General features: G+C 37.5%; 1 protein-coding gene across 1 annotated transcript; it reads left to right on the forward strand.

Moving 5' to 3' along the window:
- The first annotated feature begins 1937 nt into the window (after positions 1–1937).
- Positions 1938–22661, forward strand: LOC140165056 (40-kDa huntingtin-associated protein-like). Its single transcript, XM_072188473.1, has 12 exons — positions 1938–2029; positions 7617–7663; positions 8934–9006; positions 10128–10287; positions 12281–12349; positions 12988–13050; positions 13643–13700; positions 14055–14209; positions 15441–15522; positions 17753–17802; positions 19281–19336; positions 20824–22661. Exons 1-12 carry the CDS (start codon positions 1971–1973, stop codon positions 20909–20911), a joined length of 960 nt encoding a protein of 319 aa, XP_072044574.1. The 5' UTR covers positions 1938–1970; the 3' UTR covers positions 20912–22661.
- The last annotated feature ends 2892 nt before the right edge of the window (positions 22662–25553 follow it).

Genomic DNA, 25553 nt, shown 5'->3' on the forward strand with positions numbered 1-25553 from the left:
GGGTCAGAGATCAGGCTCGAGGTTAAACTCACATTGATACGCATTGGTCACGTGTCCAGAAAATTTTCCCGTGAAAATTTACTTATTAATGTTGACTGAGTACGGTGGCCGAGCGGAACGGGCTACGACTCATAATCGGAAGGTTGCGGGTTCGAGCCCCGGCGACGTCATCTGGTTGTGCCCTTGAGTAAGGCACTTTATCTCGATTACTCCTCTCCACCCAGGTGTGAAATGGGAGCTGTTATGAATACTGTCCACTGAGCGCCGCCCAAAGGAATGAGCATGCCTTGGGCATTGTATGGCAGCTGACATTTCTAACGACGGCGGAATAAATGTAAAGCGCTTTGGTACATGTTCACATATGTGAAAGGCGCTGTATAAATACCAACATTTTATACGTGTTCGACCAGAGAAGATGATAAAAGAGGAGGTCGCTCGCTGCTCACATCAAATAAATAATGTGTGCATCCGCCTATTGATGGAAACAATGATCTAATCCGATTGATCAACTAATACGATAAGTGGCTTTGCGAGTCAAGACTGTATAGCTCTAAACGGCGCATGCCCGGATATCAATTTGTTACGTCAGTTGACCGCGAAATATAATTTCTGTATTGTTTGGCATGACCGGCTGCTAAGTTTGACCCGAGATCCCTGTGAAAAAGACCCTCATTTTGGATCCAAATAGCATTTTTGGACACGTTTGGACACAAAACGGGAGTATATGGAGAAACTGACACGAGTTTGAATTACTGATTACACTAGTTTTAAGTTTCCTTTGACCTTATATTAATTTTACTGGAAAATTAATTATGCTTGATCTTCCATAACTTAATAAAACTTTTGATTTTTTTAATGGGAGTTGCGATATATATTATGCTTTTTCACTCGTTTAAAAATCATGGTCACCCTGGTTAGCATTATATTTTTTAAAGAAAAAAACATGATTTGACTGCGAAATTGGGAATTAAACGATGTACTTCCGTGTGTGGAATATTTTCTCCACTACGAGAACTACCGAATCAGTCGAGCGTGTGGCGGCGGATGAACAGATCACCACAAAGGAAGTTTCAAGTGGTGTTTTAATTGACCCCAAACAAAGAAAAGTGAATGGAGGTTAACTGTGGGTCAGTAATCGGATTATATGTTCGAGCGATCTCCTCTTTTCTCATCTTCTCTGGTTCGACTAATATTTCCATCGTAATAATAAAACGCCGGTTCCATCGTTTTATTCAAAATCGGATTTTGACAAAACTACAGCGCCTAAAGTCTTGATTTTTGCAGAGTATCTTTAATGACTAAAGTACATTACAATCGTGTAAAACCAGAATTTAAAATGTTATAATATGGCTTGGATGGCGAGGCAGAGTATGCTATGGGAGTCAAAATATAAACCGGATTTCCTGATGAACATCGGATTAAGAAACAAATGACAAGTTGAGCGGAATTTTCACCCTACGTAACCTCAAACTCATCTTTTTTTTTTTTATTTCTTCTTCTTCTGTTTTTTTTTTTTTTGCGCGTTTCCGTAGTTTTTATTCTATAAACTGTACATTTATATTGAGATCGCCATTTAGGCCTACATATATTTTATATTTAATTCATGAGTTATTCCTTTCTTTTCATGATACAACATTTTTATAAAATTTCCTTACTCATTTTTCTGGTGTTTTATGGCAGTATAAAGAGGATCCCTAATTGTAATGCCAGGACTTTGGCCTAGTAAATAATTGCAAATTGGTCCAGTAAACACCAAATATCACCTTTGATTTTGGGTTGAATTTCAGACAGCAGTGATCCAAAGCATTTATGAACAAACCCTAAAAGCCCCGCTAAAAGCTCCCTAAAATTGGAAACTTGTTTTAATTCAATTTGAGTGGTATGCGTCCTGAATCGCACTAAGTAGGGTTGGTCGGTACTAAGTACGTGAATGTAAAAAACATCGTTATCGCCCATGACTACTTGAAAAAATGGATCGAGAAGAAGATTTTATGGGAAAATATCGCAATATTTCCAGTAAATTAAAAAAGTAAGGCATGATTTCTGTATTAATTTGTATTTTATAATTATCTTACAGTTGTTATATCGGTATGAGGTTTACGTAGATGGCTGTAAATAGTAATATTTGTGTCGAAGGCAAAATGGATGGAGAGGAATTCGGCACCCGAGGGTCAATTACTCACATGCAAAGCTATAATAAGTTAAAGTCTTAACCTTGAAGTTGATATGATGTATTGATCATTCCTTATTGATCTAAGTCATTTTCTGAACAATGATTCAAAAGTGGTGTTCTGTATGGATCCGGGTTGTCAGGGCCCGCCTCGGCGGGGCCGGGGGAGGGCCGGGCCCGGGCCGGGGACAGCCAATCAATGGCATGCAGCCAACACATAATTAATTGTCCAGAGCAGAGGCAGAGCTAGTGGGTGTATCCCCTGTTACTCTCCTATTTGGCGAGGATTACAATTTTGTCATTCTTGTCTGTCTGTTAACTGTTTATTGCTTGGGAAGTCTAGCCACGAATTTCCTTGAGCACCGAATTTGCTTCACATTCGATTCGAGGCTAGTAGTGTACTAGTAGAGACCATTGCATTTAAAATCTAATTGGATTTATTGATGCAAAACACTGTGTAAAGCAACAAAAGTTCAGAAGTCAACACAGCCGAACACGACGGGCGATCGGCGACATATTAAATCAAAAATGTTGCTACTTTGCATTTCAACAAAATTTTAGACTGTTCCAAATTGGCAAATTTTACTCAAAAGATACAGTTGATTGGTTCATCCAAATAACTTTCATCCAAATTTCAACATTAACAGAATAAATAACATCTATTGCAAAAAATGTCAATGCTGTCCGAGTGTCCGACCGAAAAACGATAGCAACATACTCTAGCATCCATTGGGATCATGTGCAAATTTGAAGCCAGAGTTCTCGAGAAAGTAGACAAAAGACCTGTCAAAACTGTTCCGGTTGTACAAACATTAAAATAGAGTGATTCACACAGCAAGGGGATTAAAAAGCTGTGAAGTGGCAGTCAAGTGGGACCACACATCGTCATCATCCCTATATCTTCGTGTTAAAAATTGCCGTGGTAGTACGATAAATCCTCACGTTTTTCAACAACTACGCATGGTGATTTTGTTCGAGATAGGCCGTGCGACTCAGGCTATGCATACAATTTGAGATTTTGAGAGCCGGCCACACTGTTTCTATTCTATGTTTTACGATTTTCGCATGATCAGTATATGGCTGGCCGTAACCGCCTAGCGTGGAGCTGCTACGCGTAGCTTACTTTTTCGCCAGCGGAGCTAAATTGACCAATCATGTTAGATCTTTTCATTACGCGGAGCCAGTTGATGCATCATCGTTCCAGAGAGAGAAAACTCTTGCCAAAATTAATGTTTACTATGTGGATTTTAAATGAATCGAATGTAAATAAACCACCAACAGTTGTACAGGATCAATACCATTGTTTGATTAGTGTAGGCCCTATAGTCAATGTTACCTTGCATGCATGTGCCATGCCCATGTGTGTGGCGTGTTTGTTTGTTTGTCTACTTTGTCAGGCCAGGATCACTGACACCCACGGTACTGATACTGTCATACTATCACGGTGATCATATTGTTGAATGTTGTTGACTTTAAAATAATCATGATGCAGTCATGTCTACAGTAGAATTCACCACGACCTTTGAAGGACTTAAACCACATTAAAAGCTATTAAACCAAGATAACACTCAATGAAAACAGCTCAACTATGTTACATCAGATCTTCTCTGGTTAAATACACACTGCACTTGTGTCTGTTTTACCTGTGCAATGAACAATGAGCTGGTATTATAGTTTCAGTTGGGTGAATGATTATAAAGCTGAACATAAGGTAACAATACTGTCTGGGCTTTTGTTTACGAAATGAGACAATAGTCTGCTTATTGTTAACCAGCGTTCTTGAAAATGAGAAGCATAATGGTTTGCAGACTTAACACGGTTTAGAAATAATTTGTTCATATTTTTTGGTGTTATCTGTCGTTTACATATCCTTCCTAAAACACAAAAGTACCAATATTTCCAAACACCTAAATTAGCTAAAAATTTAGGAAATGTTACAAAACTATATTTTCTAGAATTTCAGAGAATACTTTAAATATTGACTGGTTATTTTTTACACAGTGACGTCATATAGGCAATGGCATAATACTTCTAACATACACTAGGTCACGCGTCAATGGTGAGCGCACTGAGTATTGTGTATAGGAAAACGGGCAGTACCGTAACTACAGTATGTACATGTATGGCCTACTACTAGTAGGGATGCCCACTCTCAATACAGTTTCCACTAGAACGATTTTTCATTTACTGTGTGCGTGCACTCACACACGTATTGTCTATGGAGAAACTGATCGATACAAGAAATCCCAGGCCTGTTAAATGGCGTACATACTTGTTTTGATCCAAATGTAGGCCTATATCAGGGTGTTTCAAGAAATTCCTGATTCCACCAGAAAACATTAACCAAACTTTTTCCTGTTTGGTCAGTAAATAGAGAGGACCTTCCTGCATGAAGAGATCAACTTTTTTAATGAAAAATTTAATGAGATGAGAACTACAACAGGTTGAAGTGACACCATTCCGTGCATCATGTGTTCAAACGCAATTATCTCCGAATTTGGAGTGAATCAGACAAGCAAACTTACATACTCATAAAATTTAACTATTTATGAAGACAAAATGTGTAGGATGTTAAGAAATTTAAGAATGTTTAAGCCTACATGCCCATCTCAAATCATGCACTTCCCGTGCACTTCTCACTACCATGTCCATTTCATAGGGAGTATAAAACCGGGGACCATCATGGCTTCCATGCACACACAGTGTATTGCTCAATGTAGTAAAGATAACCTTTGAGTTGGAGCAAATTTCTCAAAATTGGTAGTGATTAATGTTACCAAACTTATGCCATGATGAAATATAATAATTTTTGAAGATAAAATGTGCTGACCTTAAAAGATTGAACAATGTTTAAGACTACGCTTTTCATTTGAAATAATGCACTTATTGTTCATCTCCTCTATGGAGATATTTTCCATAATGCCATCTATGATTATGCTTGAGGTTTCACCAAACAAACCATGGGTTTTGAGGTCTTATATTTTTTGTTGTATGTCAACAAAATCGATTAAATTTTCAGGATGATCTTATTTTCATGTTGTTATAAGCAAATATAATGTTCCAGATAAGATAGTTAATAAATACATTAAGAAAAAGTACCTTAAAGTTGCACTTTCTGTTAGTATTCCTTTTGGACTTTAACTTTTTAACATGTTCTAGCAGCCCTATATAAAACCGTGACACTCGAAAGGCCATATCTCTGGAATGAAACGTCCGATTAAGATTATTTAACGCCAAAATGTTTCTTTCATCAATTCCCATCCAATAAGTTAGGTCTGAATCAATTTAAAAATACTTCAATTTTTAGTGGACATGCCTACTACTAGTATATAAAGTAAATCCGAACTGGTTTGCTGAAGGTCGAATTCATGAGGCCACGCCGGCAAGATGTACAAATCAGCTCGGCGATACACTGCAGATCGCAGAATTGTGTGCATGGTTTACTGGCACCACTCTGCCTAGCTATATAGTTGTGTACAATACTGTATGAGTTTCTTGTGAGTGCATGTCCATCTTAATAATAAGTCGGTTCGTACTTTTCATAAATTACTTTTTGAATCATAACTATCGTGACCGAGGATATCTTGCAACTACGTGAAGCTCGTCTGGCAAATTCTTAATGACTAAATTCGCTTCACGTAATGAGTAAGTTGTACTTGATTGGTCAGTTTTACCTCCGAGTAATGAAAAACTCTAACATGATTGGTCAATTTGGCTCCACGGAACAAAAAGTCAGCTACGCGTAGCAGCTCCACGTTGTGGCGGTTGCGGCCTACCATATCAGTATCCCATATGATATTTCTATTGTAAGAAAATTTTATTTGTTGTCACGTAAATCACAGGTTTCGTTTAAATGTACTAACTGGAAATTAAATGTACTAATTAGTGAGGACCGGTATTTTGCTGTGGATATGTTTAACTGCAATTTTGATGTAAAACATTTGAAATCCGCTGTAAAATTTTGATAATATTTAACTCTTTGAGAAAATTATTTTATAAAGGAATGCTGGTAAAACCAGGTGCAATACAATGTACATTATTGACACACTATCACGCTCTTTATCTTCGTCAATAATAGAATAATCGATTTCAATCGAATTGAATGCATGAGTTTGTAGTTGACTACTGAGCGACCTAAGCGATCGATTGCTAGCCAATCAGATAGAACTCCTTTTCATGCGTTCAGAGAAATACCACTCGCCTGTCGCTCACTACCACTCGCCCGTCGCTCACCAACGGAGTATTAAATTTATATTTATCGTATAGGACGTCGACGGTGTGGACCATACATATTTTTTTGTCCAATTTGTTCTTCCTGGTTGAAGATAATTAATAATGAATATTAAATCTGTTCATCTGGACTTACTATTTTTGATAGCGACAGTATCACGTCTCATCCAAGACGCATCATCAGGCTGACTGATCAGGTGATGAACTCTGACTGTGAGGACTCATATATCTTTATAGGGGAGACTAAAGAACCCTTGCACAAACGCATATATATCAGCACCGTAGACCTAGTTCTACAGATTTGAATGATTCTGCAGTTTACACGCCCTCAAATTTGCCAATCATTCATTTGAGGATAAGGATGTGCTAGTGCTCAACAGAGAACATTTAAGTGGTTTGAAAGAGGAGTCAAGTAGGCAATACATGTCCGACGGGAGGAACCTTCGCTCAACAGAGGAGGGGGACTTTGCCACCTGTCAAGGACCTACGACTCATCAATCAGGAATCTACCCCGGCGACTCTCCTGTCACGTCATACCATCAAGTGTGTCACAGGTCAATGGTTCATCACCCGATCACATCATCAGTCAGCCTGATGATGCGTCTTGGATACTGTCGCTATCAAAAACAGTAAGTCCAGATGAACAGATTTAATATTCATTTTATTATGTTTATCTACCTGGATATATGACAGAATATTCACAAATTGCCTTGTTGAAGGTGTACGCGGATGTGCCATTGTATGGTATTGCTGATACATGTACATGTAGTAATTGATCTATGGAGATGCAAAAATGATGCATGTAGCTGGGAATGAAAAGGGCTCAAATTTACCATTGCGGATGATGAATTTGATAGCTTTTGAGCCCTTTTCATTCCAAGCATGCATCATGTTTGCCTAACAGTTGCTATCAGCAAAATATACCTTATTTTGGTATATATCGATGGGTGGGTTTTCAGTTAATCAGAAATCTATAATTTAGGTCACTCCATGGCCATGCCAAATCAACCAATCTGCTGGAAATCTTGGCAGGATAGCACCTCAGATTGTGCTGAAAATGATTTCTAGCATATACCTCTATAGGAATAATGAACACGAGAGAAACCGGCGGCATCGATGTACCGTCTGTATTATAAATACTGAATTTGGATGCAATTTTGCAATAATATTTCATTTTCCAAAATTTTATTTTCTGCATTTGTATTTTGTAATATAGGAGATTTCTTAGAAAGCCTAATGTAGCAGAAGCCAGCGATCAATTTGGTGAGTATTGTATTCTATAATTAGGGGGCGATCATTTTCTTCAGAAGGGTGGTCCCAAATTTACAAAAGGTCGGTGTCGATAAAATTGCGACCCCCCCTATTTCGGCAACAAACAAATTATGACCCCCCCCCCCACCACCACCGATACACCTTAACAGGCTAAAATTGTATTGAAATCAGTCTTTTTGAATAAAATAAACACACTATCTGTGGTCATCTTGTGACTCCCTACATTTTGGTCATCAAAAATGTTATGACCCCCTATTTTTCTTTCCAAAAATGTATGACCCCCCACTGGGCCCCCAGTATATTTGGGACACCCACTTCCAAAGAAAATGATTGCCCCTTACATTGAGATCGCAATTTCCCAGGAATAATAGTAAATTGAAAAAAGAAGGAAATACCAGTCATATAACCCTGTGCCCAAAACCAAGCAGAGTAAAGTATACAGTGCAAAAGGTCGTTAGTTCAAATCTGCCTCCAGAAGACATGATGTGTGCATTATAAAGCACTAGAATCCCCAGTTGAAGATATTGATTGATTCATTTGCTTTGTACTTGTTCCATGCATCATACCTTCTGGAGGCAGATTTGAACTAATGACCTTTCATGAAATTGCCCTACATGTATAGCAATTGAAATGGTGTCCATGATAAAGAACAGTTCCAAGATGACACCTGTTTAATTGTAAATCATGAGACAAATTTCACCATGGAAGCCTCCTTGAGAACAAAATTTGTTTAAATGAGGATGACTCTTGTCAAGTGATGTGGAATTGCATACCACATCAGTTGCTCACGCGCAGGGGTAATATAATATACCGTATTGTTTGTAATAACGCCTGGGCGTTGCATTTTTCCAAAAGGGAGCGTTTATTGGAAGTGAATTGTCAGTGAAAAATGCTTAAAAATTAGGTTCAATTTCCCGATGGTGCTCCTGTTAAAAGAAGGGATTTACGACTATACATGATGGCGGCGCCCACGGAAAATAATATTTTCATGGGAAATACAACAAAATTACACCTGTAAGTGCATGGAATTAGTGAAATTCTACCATAGGCAATGAAATGGATGGGAGTTGAGTCATAATAGGTTTTGTCCATGCAATTTAGTGATCGTGACTGACATGACTGATTCAAGTTTTAAGCTTATACCTACACGATATGGCATGGAAATGTTTAAAATTGTAATTGTTATTTAAGAGTGGCAAAGTTAATTTGATCGATGATTTACAAATTTATGGTTACATTCTTTCCCGCATTAAATTGACAGGTTCCTTAGCAAAAACACTTCAGAATCAGGAATGTGCACCATATGCTGCCCTGTGCTGCCTAGCAAAAGCAAGGTAAGAAGTATTTATACACCGCAACAAAGATTTGTATTGAAAAATGATTTAATTTGTGTACATCATGGAACATACTCTTTGCGTGGCTGTGCGTAGTAAGCTGTTGTATGCAGATAACCTCGCTAATATGGACGCGTAGAGTAGCGTTGTACGCTTGTGTATTAGCATGATTAGTCGCAGAGTAACAAGCGTAGTTCATAAGTTGAATGTTCCACGATGTACTCAAATTAAGTAATTTTTCTATAACTAGGGTACGTTTTTTTTGCAAACTTGTCCAAACACTAAAATTCTCTGTATAAACTTACCTTTTAAATGTAAGGTAGGGTCGAACTTGGGAAGTTTTCAAGTCGTACTCTTTTTCAGCATCTAAACACGTCCATGGTCTAGGAGTTCTAAGCATTAAAAATGGCACCATGTGTTGCTGAGTCCTTTTCAGCAATAGTCCTTGTGTAAGCATGTGACATCAAGTGCGTGCATAGGACTTTGTGCAAAATAATATGTGGTGGAAGGTTACTGTAGACAAAATATCTAATTCTCAATCATGAGAGCCAACAGATATTTGCATCAAGCGTATGGTGCAAGCACATCTTTTGAGAATTGACCAGTCACTGTCTTTTGTTGCCTGATCATGTTGTTCCATTAAAAGTACTCTGACGCAACGGTACGCAGAAGGTACATCCTCTCACGATCAAGAATTAGATATTTTGCATATATATTACACATAATTTCTAGGAATTTTTTCTCATCTTTCCTGCTACAGTATAGTAGTCTCAAAGACAAATTTACACCCTGGTGTTAACAGGGAGAGAGATTTTGCAAGTCATGATGAACTCTTAATATTATTTTAGTGAACATTTTGGGCTAAAAACCACAAAGATTGCTGTAATGCAAGCATGTACACATATGTAATTATTTAAACATGCACGCTGTCATGTACTTTTCTAGTGAAGACGCGTACGCTTTCAACGCTGTGAATTTATTTGTTTTGTTTTGGAGTTACAGTTCAGTGTTCAGCTATTTATCTGATGATCGCCGTTTTAGGCGTGAAACTCCGAGTAATAAATCATGCTGTTATAACATAATTGCGCTGTTTTATGTATTTTATGTAATTATTTATGTAGGTGTGAGCATACTCTAGCCAATTCTCCTGCGGAAGCACACGCTTTGACAGAAGCAGCACAATTATTCCTTGAAGCTGAGTGGAAGGATGCCAGTTTACAATGTCCAAGTTTTGAAGAACACCTCACAGCATCAATTAATTGTTATAATCATGCAGTCAAGGTATGTTTTGTTTAAATTCTTCTTGGGGACATGAGATATACATTGTTGGAACTACACGCTTTTCAAAGCATGCCCCTTTGAAATTTGAATAATCATGAAAAGGGTGTGGTTAAACTTTGTCAGTAAAACAGTTGGATTGATATAAAGTGTGGGAATAAAATAAAAAGTGTGATGGTTGTTTCAAGATAAAATTCCTTGTGATGCGTGTTTACCAGGGTTATAGCTAGGCAAATTTGAGTGCCGGGTGAAATTTATATGAAATGGTAAAAAAAATTGAAATTTTGATAAGAATTGCTATTTTTTATACTGATTGTTCATTGATTTTGAAACATTTGAGACTGGAGTGCCGGGTATTTTAGGCTCAAAATTAACTTGAGTGCCAGGTGGAAATTAAGAGTGCCGGGCGGGTCCGCCCGCCACCGCCCAGCGTAGCTACAACCCTGGTGTTTACACATTTCCAGCTCTTGATATTTCTGGGAAAATATCTCAAAACTTTTTATGTTGAAGCCTATGGCTAGCACGCAGAGCATTAAAGCTTGTATTAAATGCACATATTGAGTTAAGCTGAAACCCTTAAACAACAGCTTATAAATCGTGGTTACCAGGAAGACAACATTTCTAACCAAATCACAAAAGCTGCTTCAACCACGCGCGAGAATTCCCACAAAATCAAATCAAAATCCAAACGTGTCCCCCTCGTGGTTACATATCACCCCAGACTCCCACATTTGTCAGAGATCATCAGGAAACACTGGCACATGATCGAGACTAACCTCGCTTACACAAAGCCCTTCCGAAGTTCCCTCATTTCATACAAGAGACCACCCAACCTGAGAAAACATCTTGTTAAGGCCAAAGTTCACAAAAATTCCAATATACATGTAGATCCCAAGACTGATAATGGCTGCAAACCTTGTCAGAAACCACGATGCAAAAACTGCACCTTTATGCAAGTCACCAGCACTTTCAGTAACAAAAATCGGAGCAAATGCTACACCAAGACAAGAAGTCACTTGCAGTACCAATAATGTTGTTTATCTCATTGAATGCGCCAAATGCAACATTCAGTATGTGGGTGAAACTGGTAATAATATAAGAGAAAGAATGCGTAACCACAGATGTACCATCAAGCACCATGCCAAACACGTAGACAAGCCAGTTGCCGTGCACTTTTCCCTTCCAGATCATAGCATCGATGATGTCAAAGTCACGATCATGGAATCACTTGGTCGCCAATCCAAATTTAGACGTCAGCAGCGTGAGAAATTCTGGATCAACAAACTTCATTCCCTTCAACCCGAAGGCCTTAATCTTATTGAATAGGTCCCCCCCTCCCTTTTTTTTTCGCGCGTTTTATAGATGCGCCTTCACACTGCGTTGTTTTTAAGTCGCGATCTTTTCATACTTGTTTTTTTACGCGTTACGCATTAATTTTCTTGCTTGTTTTTAGATTGTTTTCTTGTGTCATTTCATATGTAATAAAGCCTGAAGAAGGTACGCCCAGTACCGAAAATTTGCTGTACAACTGTTTCCCGTCTTCGTTTGTTTTATTTTATTGAGTTATTTGTAATGGTACCTATGTGTTTGTTTAAATGTTCATATAACCCTCCTCGTATGTTCCGTTCTAGTGACAAATCGCTTCTCTGCGAACCCCGTTCAAAACATTCATGGGAGGATAGGGCTTTTTCAATTGCTTCACCATGTCTCTGGAATACTCTGCCAACCCACATTAAACTAAGTACATCTTTAACACAGTTTAAAAGTTCTTTAAAAACTCACTTAATGAAAGAAGCATTTTACTGATGTGCATCACCATATTTTGTTCACCTATTGATTGTTGTTCATGTGTAGATTAAGTTGTAATGAAAATTAATTTTTATTTTGTAGTTTAAGTTAATCTTTGTATCGCGCCTTGAGCGCCATTGATTTTGGTGGAGATGTGCGCATTAGAAATTCACATTATTATTTATTATTATTTTATTATTTTTCACAGGTTTACATTGACCAAAAGCAGCCTGCATTGGCAGCGACACTTTGCTTGCAACTTGCCAATGCATTAAAGGTGAGAGCTCAGTAGTAATTTGTTAAATTGTGACATGATCTGGTCCACGGAGGCCAAATGCGGCAGATTTGAAATTGAGATAAGGGCAAAAATATGGAGTAAAAAAACAATAAAATACAAACTCAATTATCAAAAATGCCTTCTTTGGCCTCCATGGACCAGATTGTGTCACAATTTTACTTTAAAAACTCCAGGGGGATACTTATATTGAAGTTTACAGGGATGTGCCGCCCCAAATGAGTCTTGTTTTTCACAGAAAAGCCTTAGACATGGGTCTATGTTTTGAAAAGTTGCCCTAAAAGAGCAACACTTAGTCCATTGTGAGCAGAAACTACCTTTAGAAATGGGGTGGGGTTTGATTTGATTTGTTCGAAAAGTCCGCATATTGTTTTTCTCATCCCAAAAGCCTCTTATTTGAAAGTGTCAGCCTTACACCTGTATCAGTTTCATATTGAAGTACCCCCATGCTTGGTCCATCATGATATGAGTCAATATAGTCATTAATTTCTGTAAATCAACATTGCTTAATGCTTGCCTGACATACAAATATTATATCAATTGAAAAAAGACATTGCTAACTGAACTACATTGATCACCATACATTTTGTACCTTCAATTATAATTTGTATTGTTAACAGAAGCTGCAGAAACCAGGTGAAGCCATGGGCCATTACCAGAGGGCTGCAGAGCTACAATATCAGGTAAGAAAACTCTATGGGCTATTCCAGTTGAAATCCATACACCCCCATATGGAATACATGACCCTAATCTTCCACACAGGGGGTATGAATTTCTAATAGAGTTACCTGAATGGGGTGACTCCATTTGAAATCTACACACCTCGTGGGGGATATTAAAGTCATGTTTAAGGGGGTGTATGGATTTCAACTGGAATAGCCCTCTGTGTCATCGTCAACATAATTTATATGTGCACAAATATTGGGACATGTCGATTAGATTGAGTAATGATGTTAAAAATAAAGTCCATGCCTTGTCATGCAAAAGATGCAAAGCAAAGTTCAACAAAACATGTATCAAAACAGATCTCATTGATGCAGTCTTTATATAGTGTAGGTACGCAATCTTTCTCATTCGCCATTGCTTGCCTAATTTGGTTTATTTTGTCTAATTTCTTCTTTTGCCTGGATTAATCTGTTGGTGAATCTTTTATCTGTGATGGCCCAGGGGTAATTTACAGCTGATTCTTGATATGTATGTTAAAGGCTTGATTGATATCAGTTTGTGATTTTGCACAATCTGTCTTTTACCAAGTTTTTCTTCTCTTCATTACAGAGTCCATTGGATTGTTTACATTCCCTTGGTCAAGTGGCTTCCTGTAAAATACAGATAGGTAAGTCGAAAGTGGATCTCATGAAAACAACAACAGAAAAAATATAATTCTGTTATAATATCTTGCTGTAAACTTTTGATGAATGCATACTATACCGTGATGTTGAAAAGTCAGAGCTAACAACACGCACGGCGTAAAGTTCATAAATTTCCACTCAGCAACAGCAGATCACGGTGTAATTCTGGTATACTCTGCGTCTGAGCACCCTGTGTTTTAGTGTTAGTGTTAGGTTAGGGTTATAATTAGGGTTAGGATTATGATTAGGGTGGGTTAGGATTAGGGTTATACTTATGCAGAGGGTATTCCAGAATTATTCCCACATCGATTTAAACCATAAGTTTTCTTTTGTTGCAGGTGACTATGATGGTGCTTTAACAATATTTACAGAGATGGCATACTTAGCACAGGAGAGGGGTACTACAACTCACGGGGGGAGACCAATAGGAGCTTTCTGTGATATCTTAGGCAATTGTGAAATCAACAGAGTATTACTTCTCATGTTATTACAGGTACGTCAAAATTCGCAAGAGAATTTCGTCATTGGGCAAGAAACAGGATGTTAGCCAGGATTCAGAAACTATTCATTGGGTCCAATATCGATCCTGTGTCAAGATCAATCACATGCAATTTGATTCAAAGTATACCGAATTCAGCAGAGCAGGTCTTAATTCCAATATTCCATTTGATGTATAACTATACACCACTATTGCTTTAAAAAGGAAAAAAAACACATTTTAATTTATCTTAGTACAAAAAACTAAAATCTCTTGCAAGCTGCTATCGCACATATTGTGTTAAGTGCTGATCTGGAAAACTAATTCCCCTGCATTGACCCCTTGACCTTGTTGACTATATAATGTCCCCAATTCTTACAATCCAGGGGTTTATAATTATTGAACAAGTCATTGCACTTCAACACAATTTATTTGGGTCAAGCAGTCATCAAGCAGCCACCGACCCTAGAAAGACTCAAGTATTTTAAATGTTAGAGTATTTTCATAGACATATAATATTATCATTATCAAAATGATATGAATAAAGGTGAAAATAATTGAACCTAAATTTTCCTGCCCGTCTTCTGGACAAGTTGATGATATTTCCACCCGTTTACTTTTGACTTCGCCCAAAGACGGGTGGACGGCTCACTGGCTAACACCATGGCAGGAAAACCTCCTATGTGTTTGTGGCCCTGAAAATGTATAAAACAAAACTGCCAATTGGTTACATGGGAGGTTTTGCTTTAAACATGTTCAGGGGCCAATGACACATAGAAGGTTTTTCCTGCCCAACGACGATTTGCGAATCAAAAAAAAGGTTTATGCTGATTTGAGCTGTTATTCAGAATGATATTGTTTGAGTTAGTACATAATTTTTTTTCTTCCTTTCGTTCATCCATCCATCCTTCCTTCCTCTTTTCTCTCGTCTCCTCTTCCCTCCTCTCCCTTCTCTCCCCCCTTCTCTCCCCCCTCCCTCCCCTCCCCTCCCTCCCTCCTCTCCTCTCCTCTCCTCTCCTCTCCTCCTCTCCTCTCCTCTCCTCTTTCCTCCTCTCCTCTTTCCTCCTCTCTCCTCTTTCCTCCTCTCTCCTCTTTCCTCCTCTCCTCTCCTCTCCTCTCCTCTCCTTTCTCCTGTTGCTTTCCTTCCTCCATTCCTTCTTGGCTTCCTTCTTGCTTCCCTGCTTCTGTAGAGCTTATATAACATTTTAAGTGATGCTAAATCATTTGTATGCCCGTTTAATTACAGCCAACACCTCAGAGAATAAGACCTGAGCATGCCCAGACATTAGAGAGGTATTCATGGGAATCAACGGAAGAAACAAACACAGGTAAAGTGATGAGGGTTGCATAAGTCATGAAAGCTTTACATGAAGGTTAATAACTGCACATCAGTTTGATGGGTATTGTGAAAAATCTTTAAAATGTTGCCTTTGGAACCGAGGAATATCCGGAGAGGCGTGCATACAATTTGATTGGGATACACATATGGCGTGATACAGGGTGTTATAGCTAGGATTTGACAAGTGCCCATCATTTTGATCAAAACTGTCTGTCCAAATTTTGACCCAGAAAACATAAACCAGACCTCTGCACCTTCTGGGGGTTCAGTAAATAGCTATTTACCTTGATTTATAAGTCTGGTTTTGTTTTGCAATTCACAGGACTTATTCAAACATTATTTTTAGAATTTATCATAATTATGTGGGCGAGAAGGCCGAGCGGTTAAGGCGTTGCGCTGCCGGCCGGGAGATACGATCGGCGAGGGTTCAAGCCTTGGGCTTGCCTTAGGTGAAAATTCTCTTCCCTCCCAAAAAGTTCCTATATGGTCAGGAATCCTTCAATTAAGTTAAGTTACATCACAGTATTTAATTGTAGAATTTCTTCTCACCCCCCTACACTGCTTAGCATGTGCAGATATAGGTAGTGTATGTGGGACGTCCGTGATTCGGAAGTCACCTAAAGCAGTTGGTCCCGTGTTCAGGAGGATTCATCCCTGTGCACATTAAAGTGTCAGCTATTTGAAATGAGAAGGGGCCATCCCCGGTTCTGATATCTGCACTGAACCCTCTAGGTTCAAGAGATCAAGATGGGCACGATACAACGTACAAGTTGTCTACCCATAAATCCAGTAGAACTTGAACTATGTCACAGGCATGATCTTGCCTATCCCAGGAGCAAACTGCCTGTCCAAAATGACAGGTGGACGGGTGGTTAGCTAACACCCTGGCATGATATGCACCAAAGGTTATGATTGCGATTTTAAAACCTGATAAGTAATCTAACAAAGACTTGTTTAGCCAATGATAATGAAATATACAGAAATTATGGACAAATATGTTGAGAGTCAAATATATATCTTAGGTGGATGATGGATGGATTTGCATGGATTTCCAAGTTTCTGGATGGTTTTATAATGAAAAATTCAAAGCTATATTGACAGTGTCTGCATTTGGCAATAGCTGTAACCAGCCCTCGAATTAAGGATCTGAAGGGGCATTGCAACTTTTTTAGTTTTTAGGGCAAGTTGGAAATTGCCTTGGATTTTCACTGAAAAGGCAATTGGCAGTTTGTAATATTTCAAGAGGGCATCGTGGCAACTGTTAAATATTTGAGAAGGGCACCAAGGCAATTTCTCAAAAGTGAAGAAAACACACACAAACATAGATAGATGATTTTATAAATGAAGGGGCAGGGCTGGGGCACCGACGGCAACTTCATTTAGAGGGCATGGCAAGTGACTGCCTTGGGTAAAGGACATATTTTGAGGGTATTACGGCAGTGGGGATGGGCACCCACGGCAAAATGCCATGGATGCCATGGGGTAATTCGAGGGCTGGCTGTAACATTGGAGGAAATACTAAATTGTTAAAGATTTTCAGAAACCGACACACTTGTATTTATTTATATTTCTCATTGCAATTAATACCACCAATTCATACACTCTTAGGTTGCGAGAACCAAAAATGTAAAACATGCATTGATTGTGTATACATGCATGGGCTCGCACTATAGTGCACTGCTTTCGGACTCGTTCATTTTTTCTTGTGGGTTGATGCATTTACATTTGCTTATATTTTCCAACATTTTTAGTTTCAATTTTGATATAAAGATAGCAAAAATCATGTATTTTTTATCATAGATTAATAAATGCGTATCACTTGTTGCTCGAGAAATTGTACAAAATAATGCACTTGTACTGAGATGTTGATACGTATAATGCACTCCATTTTCAGGGCTCGTGCATTAGATGCATCAACATCTCAGTACGTGTGCATTATTTGTACAATTTCACTCCCAACAAGTGATACACATTTAATAACCTATAATTCAGAGTCATACACAAACTCAATTGAATGTAGAGAGTGGAGAGCACGAAGCAAAGTACAAATACATGTAGCTTTGTTGTCAGCCACTTTCACACACAGACACTCTCTATAACTTGAGTAAAAAGCTGTGATAAATGATTTATTAAAACTCTTACGAATAAGTACATTAGTAAATAGTATAATTTATAGTTATTTATTTATATTATTATTATTATTTCTTGTTTGTCTCCAGTTGTTGAATGCCTAAGTGAAGAAGTATTCCTTCTTATGCAGTCATTAGTGGTAAGTTTTGTTCTGGACTTTTGCCCTCTATTCAGTGGCGTAACTAGGGGGCAGGGGGGCAACGTGCCCCGGGCGCCAAATTGACCAATTCAGCATCGATTCTGCGCCCCTCCAAGCGATGAAAGTCAATTTCGTGCGCTTCACACGCATTTCAGCACAAAGTCAATTGAAAGAACATTTTAAGACCAATATTCAACTTATAGTAATCAAGATTAATTAGTGGTAGGCCTTATTTGTCCAACATTTTGCGCGCAATTGTTTCAAGAATTGGGGGGCATTATGTATCCTTAGCCCTGGGCGCCACAACCCCTAGCTATGCGACTGCCTACATCTATAATATCCTCGGGTGGGGGTAGGGGTGTAAATTTTGTTTCTTGCCCGGGGCGCTACCAACCCTAGTTACGCCACTGCCTCTATTGCAAAAGATTGCTTATGCCATTGAGTTGGGCATATTTTGATCGGAAGAGAAAACAAAACATTCTTTATCATCATTTAGGGTTGAATAATAATTGAATACCTGAGCGGAAGGGCCCAACTCCATAAAAACCATTTTTGAGATATTAAGAAAAAACTCAATATTTGGAAAAGTTTTATAGACAGATTGTTTTCATCTTCAGGGGACCTTTAATACCTGAACATACAGTATTACATGCATTTGAAAATAAATATTATGTGCCCATGGCACAGGTCTTAATACGAACTGGAGTTGGGCCCTTCTGCAACTAATATACTGTTGTAAATAGCTACAGAAATTTAGTAATCACCATTAATTGCACAAGTAGAAGCATGTAATATGTTAGCAAGAATGTTTATTGTAGTGAAAAGCAGATTTCATGGATGAACAAAATTCCTCTTCAACCCAATATTTGTGGAAGAAAACCATGAAAACCATGATTAAGTGTAAGTGGAAGACTATTTTGAGAGTAGATTTTGGCTCAACTTTCACACAACAGTCTGCTGGCAATAAAATGCTGTGTCTAACTCATTTTTGTAAAAAAACGGAGTTGGGCCCTTCTTCCACTCAGGTATTCAATTATCTACTTTTAATTAGGACATAACTGCCTAAGGACTTCTTGGCAACCGGAAGGGAAAGAAGGAAGGAATAAAGAGAGAAAACAAAGAAGAGAAGAAGTTGTTTGCTCTGGGTGGGATTCAAACCCGAGACCCTCGCATGCCATGCACTGGGTCGGCGACACTTTGCCACGGGTGTTGGGCTTCGCTGGCCAGCAAATCCGTGCCTATATATCACCTAGAGCGATTGCATCATCACACCACGTGGGATGCACGAACGAACAGCGCATATATCAAGTAGTATTTTGTAGTACCCCCTCTTGTTAGGGTTAAGAATATCATTTTCGTCGCTTGTGAGTGAATTTTTCATGGAAAAATTTATTTTTGAATTTCCTAGTGTATCCAGATAATGCAATAATTCATTGATTTATCCTAGCTTGTGTATGATCATTCTTGTTTTTCCCCAGATGGCATGTCAGTCCAGAGATACTGAATCCTTAACAGCTCTTCAAGTAGATTTATGGTAAGTAGACATATAGCCACCACTCGCACATATGAGACACCCCCAGGATACACAAAACCTTTTTGGTAACATTTTCAAAGGGCCCCATAAAGGTTGCCATAAAAAAATAATTGTTGAGGTATACAAAGGACAAGGGTATAATATAGGGCTGGATTTACCTTTTTAAGGGCCCTGGGCCAGGCCAAAATTTGGAGCCCCCAAAGGCATGTGCACTCAAGTGGCCAAGTTTTGGTTTACAAATAGGGGGCCTACTATAAGATCGACAGTGGTGGCATAAGCATTACAATTTAGAGGTAGACAAGCATATCAGTTTTCTGACAATTCTGACATTTTTAGACAATTCTAGCCCCAAATGAAGGGGAATTTTGCTCTTTAAAGGGCCAATGCACACAAAGCAAAACAAAATTTTGCAATTTTACTACAAAACATTGTGTTTTCTGGCTAGAAAGGAACATGCAGAGGGCAGTTTTGTAATCCCCACAGGGAAATTTTGAGGGCCAATGGTAAATCTGGCCTTTAAAGTGTTTCAATAACATTTTTACAACATTTTAAATGTTGTCACATAACACTTTCAACTAATGTTATTAGAATGTTGACAATACAAACATATTTGCAAATATATTTGACAGTTAACATTTTGGTAGAAACTTTTGAAACAAAATGTTCAAAATGGTTTATTATATTTATATACATTTTTAGTATGTTCTAGCATCTTCTCTGGTTCTAGTCATTAAAACATTTTTGGATTGATTTTCTGGGAAAACGTTAATTGAAATGTTTTTAAAACACACTTGTGTTTGCCGGATCAGTATAGGAATATTTTGTTGCTGTCTTCGTCAGTGATGTGGTTAGGCCTGTCACATGTATATGAAAGATTATGGCTATGAAGGATCCTACGTTCCGGTAGTTATCATATGCAAGAAAATTGTAAAACTTTCAACAGAAACCAGAGGATGATTTAAGGAAGCCCCATCATGCACTGTGAAAGTGTTATCACTAGAGTTTCAACTGTCACTTTACTTTTCAAATCCCACTGAACTCTGTGCAAAAGATGTTGTTTTAAAATTGTGCGTGTGTCATTAGTACTTGGTCGATTTCAGAACAAAAGTGATGTGTGTTTAAAGGATAATTCAATTCACACCTTCTGTAGATAACATAAAATGTGAAATCGACCAGCATCTTCACAGTGTTTTTTATGTAAATATAACTGTACAAATTCAAATTTAACCATGCACTTCTATGCAGCATAGCAAAGCAGTGGTGTCATGTTACTCACACTGCTCGCCTGCTGCACAGTAAACCCAGTGGGGTGGTGGGTAGTACATATAATTAAATCATCCTCTGAACAGAAACTGAAGGCAAATGAATAAATATTTACCTGCTAATAATTTTGGTAACCTATCAAATAATGACTCGGATATAATGTCTGCCGATCATTCCAATTTAATTTATGTCCATTTTATTTGTTCATTTTTACTTCTTTGCAGGAAACATTTCTCATCAGAACAGAACCACTTGTTGCATTTAGTCATCAATCAATTATCACAGACTGGATTGGAGACTACATTCCACTGATTCAAGTAGACTTTAGCCAAAGCTTATGACATTCGAGTCTTAGGTAGACACCCATCCAGCTGTCATTATATACACAAGACTTAACTTATGACTACATTCAATTAGACTTTAGTCAAAGCTTATGCCACTCAAGTCTACGGTAGACACCCATCCAGCTGTCATTATTATATACAGAAGACTGAACTGAAGACTACGTTCAATTAGATTTTAGCCAAACTTATCCCGCTCAAGTCTTGTGTAGGCACCCATCTAGCTGTCAAGATCTACACAAGACTAGACTGGAGACTACATTCTATTTATTAGACTTTAGTCAAATCTTCTGTGACACATACATCTAATGGGCAAAATCAGAGAATGTTTTTAACAGGTGCTATTGTTATAATGCATGTAGTAGTCTCTGAAAAGATATGTGAACTTGGATCAGGTTACAGAAGTAAAGCTGTATTTGAAATCATGGAAATGTAGGTAATGGTTTCATGATCAAATTGAAGACGGATCATGTTACTTAAATGACGACCCTGGACAGTCGTTAATTGATCCTAAACTGGACTTGGCACTCCATTCTGCAGATGGTTAGTCTTTCAACTAAGCTTCACCATTACTTACAACTAGTACTTTATATAATCGTACTTTTATTACATTCTTTACAAATGAAGAGCTTGTTTCCAAACCATGTTAAGTCCACAACCACATGTTTCTCATTTACTTGTTAAGTTTAACATTAGCAACAATGAATTGTACGATCAACAAGCCATTATTTACCACTACGATGCTGCTTAACAAAATGCAGACTATTGTTCTCATTTGGGAACCAAAGGCCTAACACAGTATCGTTACTGTGCATCCATCCACTGTTTGCTTTGTAATGGTGCAGCCAACTGAAATTACTATACCTATAGCATCACAACCCATTGCAATATCGCACAGGTAAATCAGAAACATGTGTGGACTTAACATGGTTTGAAACCAAGCTCTTCAAAATACACATAACAGTCCTAGTGTACTTCAACAATTGCCAGTGAATTTGTACTTTCACATCAAAATTAAAATTTGTTCTTACCTGTATTGCACTATAATTTGGTTCACCTCAAGTCCGGTAGTGTATGTATGTGCGTATTTTGCTGGCCGCAATATTTTGAATCACACGCATAAAGATAATAGTTAATTAATTGGTTGGGTTCACATTAAAGTTGTTAAATTTTGTGATATCATCTAGTGAATAATACCTTATTTAGTAATAACCATCATACGGTATAGGAGAACTATTTAACCATGATGCAAAATGGTAACGGGGAAAAGAAACCTTAGTTTAGTTAGTTGGGAATTTTGCTTTTCTTTCTTTCTTTCTTTCTTTCTTTCTTTCTTTCTTTCTTTCTTTCTTTCTTTCTTTCTTTCTTTCTTTCTTTCTTTCTTTCTTTCTTTCTTTCTTTCTTTCTTTCTTTCTTTCTTTCTTTCTTTCTTTCCCAAATGACCCTAATAAATCACAAAATTCTGTTAAAAGTGGCTATTTTTGCCAAAAAACGGCTGATTTTACATGCATACACCAAAAGGGCAGGTCTCGGTTGGTTAGAACGTGGAGGTTTAGTTGTTTTTTGGTCGCCACATGCAAAATTCAGGCTTGATGCAAAAAATAGAGTCAAAAAGAAATAGATACAAGTGGGTTTGTTGTTATAGTGAAATATGGTATATTTTATTGTGCAAGTAATATATTATAAATGTGAAATAAATAAAATGTTATAGAAACCTTAATTATTATGTTCAAAATGTTTTTTTCTTTTTTGGCTCACTTCGCTTACCGTTAATGGTAATCATATGATTTTTCCAGCTCTCCCTCTGGGTGCATCCCCCCAAACTTGCAAGCAAAAGTGTCCACACAGGACTTACAATGTACTTGTAAGCCAACTCACAAGTATTAAAGCGTGACCTAAACTGGTAAATTATGCCATGATTTATATGCACAATCACAATAGGATTGGATCATCAAGGTCATACTTACAATCATGTGAGTTACTTGCAAGTCTTGCTCACACTAGCACTGGCCTTACATTCGAAAGTAGCTCACTACATGTAAGATATCATAATCTTACATGTCATTGAAATTAACTTGCATGTATAGCTACATGTGAGTGTGTTTAGACGGGTGTAAGAGCCCAATACGTAACAAAATCCCAGTACGTATCAATTTGATACGTATTGGGCTCAACCTCTTCTACCTAGAACAAAAAGTGGCAAAAATAATTCATCCCGCCCCATACGTAACAAAACTAAAATTTGATTAAAATTACTTTATTCATACTCCCTCCTCTGTAGTGGTTTTTGTTACGTATTGGGCTCTATACATTTTTTGTTACGTATTGGGCTCAGTTGATTTTCAAGCAAATTATGGATATTATGTGCATGTGTTTTTATAGAAGTACTTTATATTGACCCAGTAACTCATTTTGAGTATTTCTAGAACAAAATATTTGACAGTGTTTTATCTCTAGACTTGGAATTTATTTGTTACGTATTGGCCTCTGGTTATTTTAAAAGGACATTATCATGATTAGGTGCATGTTTTTGTTATAGAATTACTTTATATTGACTCAGTAAATCCTTTTGAGTCATTTTGAGTCTTTCTAGAAAAACAATTTTGACAGTGTTTGTTCTCTAGACTTAGAATTTTTGTTACGTATTGGGCTCTGGTTATTTTTAAAGCAAATTATAGGTTTTAGGTGCATGCTTTTGTTATAGAATTACTTTATATTGACTCAGTAAATCCTTTTGAGTCATTTTGAGTCTTTCTAGAAAAAAATTTTTACAGTGTTTTTTCTCTAGACTTTTTTGTTACGTATTGGTCTCTGGTTACTGTGGTGATTAGTTGCATTTTTTGTCGGAAAAGCTCTTTTATCCGGATTTTTTCGCATATATGGAAATGACTTGACCTCCGGTTAATATTTATCGAAGAAAGAAAACAATTCGAGTGGGTCTAATTTTTTGTTACGTATTGGGCTCTATACATTTTTTATGTGTTTTGCAGGTTACACTGTCGGTAAAGCTGTTTTATCCGGATTTTTTCGCATATATGGACATGAGCTGACCTCCAGTTAATATTTATCGAAGAAAGAAAACATATTTTTGTTACGTATTGGGCTCTTTACATTTTTTATGCGTTTTGGAGGTTACACGGTCGCAAAAGCTCTTCTATCCGGATTTTTTTGCATATATGGACATGACCTGACCTCCATTTAATATTTATCGAACAAAGAAAACAATTCGAGTGGGTCTAATTTTTTGTTACGTATTGGGCTCTATACATTCTTTATGCGTTACACTGTCGGTAAAGCTCCTTTATCCGGATTTTTTCGCATATATGGACATGACCTGACCTCCAGTTAATATTTATCGAAGAAAGAAAAAAAAATTGAGTGGGTTTAATTTTTTGTTACGTATTGGGCTCTTTGCATTTTTAGGCGTTTTGGAGGTTACACTGTCGGAAAACCTCTTTTATCCGGATTTTTACGCATAATGGACATGACTTGACCTCCGGTTAATATTTATCGAAGAAAGAAAACAATTCGAGTGGGTCTAATTTTTTGTTACGTATTGGGCTCTATACATTTTTATGTGTTTTGCAGGTTACACTGTCGGTAAAGCTGTTTTATCCAGATTTTTTCGCATATATGGACATGACCTGACCTCCAGTTAATATTTATCAAGAAAGAAAACATATTTTTTGTTACGTATTGGGCTCTTTACATTTTTTATGCGTTTTGGAGGTTACACTGTCGGAAAAGCTCTTTTATCCGGATTTTTTTTGCATATATGGACATGACCTGACCTCCATTTAATATTTATAGAAGAAAGAAAAAAATTCGAGTGAGTCTAATTTTTTGTTACGTATTGGGCTCTATACATTCTTTATGCCTTACACGGTCGGTAAAGCTCTTTTATCCGGATTTTTTCGCATATATGGACATGACCTGACCTCCAGTTAATATTTATCGAACAAAGAAAACAATTCGAGTGGGTCTAATTTTTTTTGTTACGTATTGGGCTCTATACATTCTTTATGTGTTACACTGTCGGTAAAGCTCCTTTATCCGGATTTTTTTCGCATATATGGACATGACCTGACCTCCAGTTAATATTTATCGAAGAAAAAAAAAAATTCGAGTGGGTTTAATTTTTTGTTACGTATTGGGCTCTTTGCATTTTTAGGCGTTTTGGAGGTTACACTGTTGGAAAACCTCTTTTATCCGGATTTTTACGCATAATGGACATGACTTGACCTCCGGTTAATATTTATCGAAGAAAGAAAACAATTCCAGTAGGTCTAATTTTTTGTTACGTATTGGGCTCTATACATTTTTTATGTGTTTTGGAGGTTACACTGTCGGTAAAGCTCTTTTATCCGGATTTTTTCGCATATATGGACATGAGCTGACCTCCAGTTAATATTTATCGAAGAAAGAAAAAAAAATCGAGTGGGTCTAATTTTTTGTTACGTATTGGGCTCTATACATTCTTTATGCGTTACACGGCGGTAAAGCTCTTTTATCCGGATGTTTTCGCATATATGGACATGACCTGACCTCCAGTTAATATTTATCGAACAAAGAAAAAAAATTCGAGTGGGTCTAATTTTTTGTTACGTATTTGG

This window comes from Amphiura filiformis, chromosome 11 (genome assembly GCF_039555335.1).
Source record: "Amphiura filiformis chromosome 11, Afil_fr2py, whole genome shotgun sequence".
NCBI lineage: Eukaryota > Metazoa > Echinodermata > Ophiuroidea > Amphilepidida > Amphiuridae > Amphiura > Amphiura filiformis.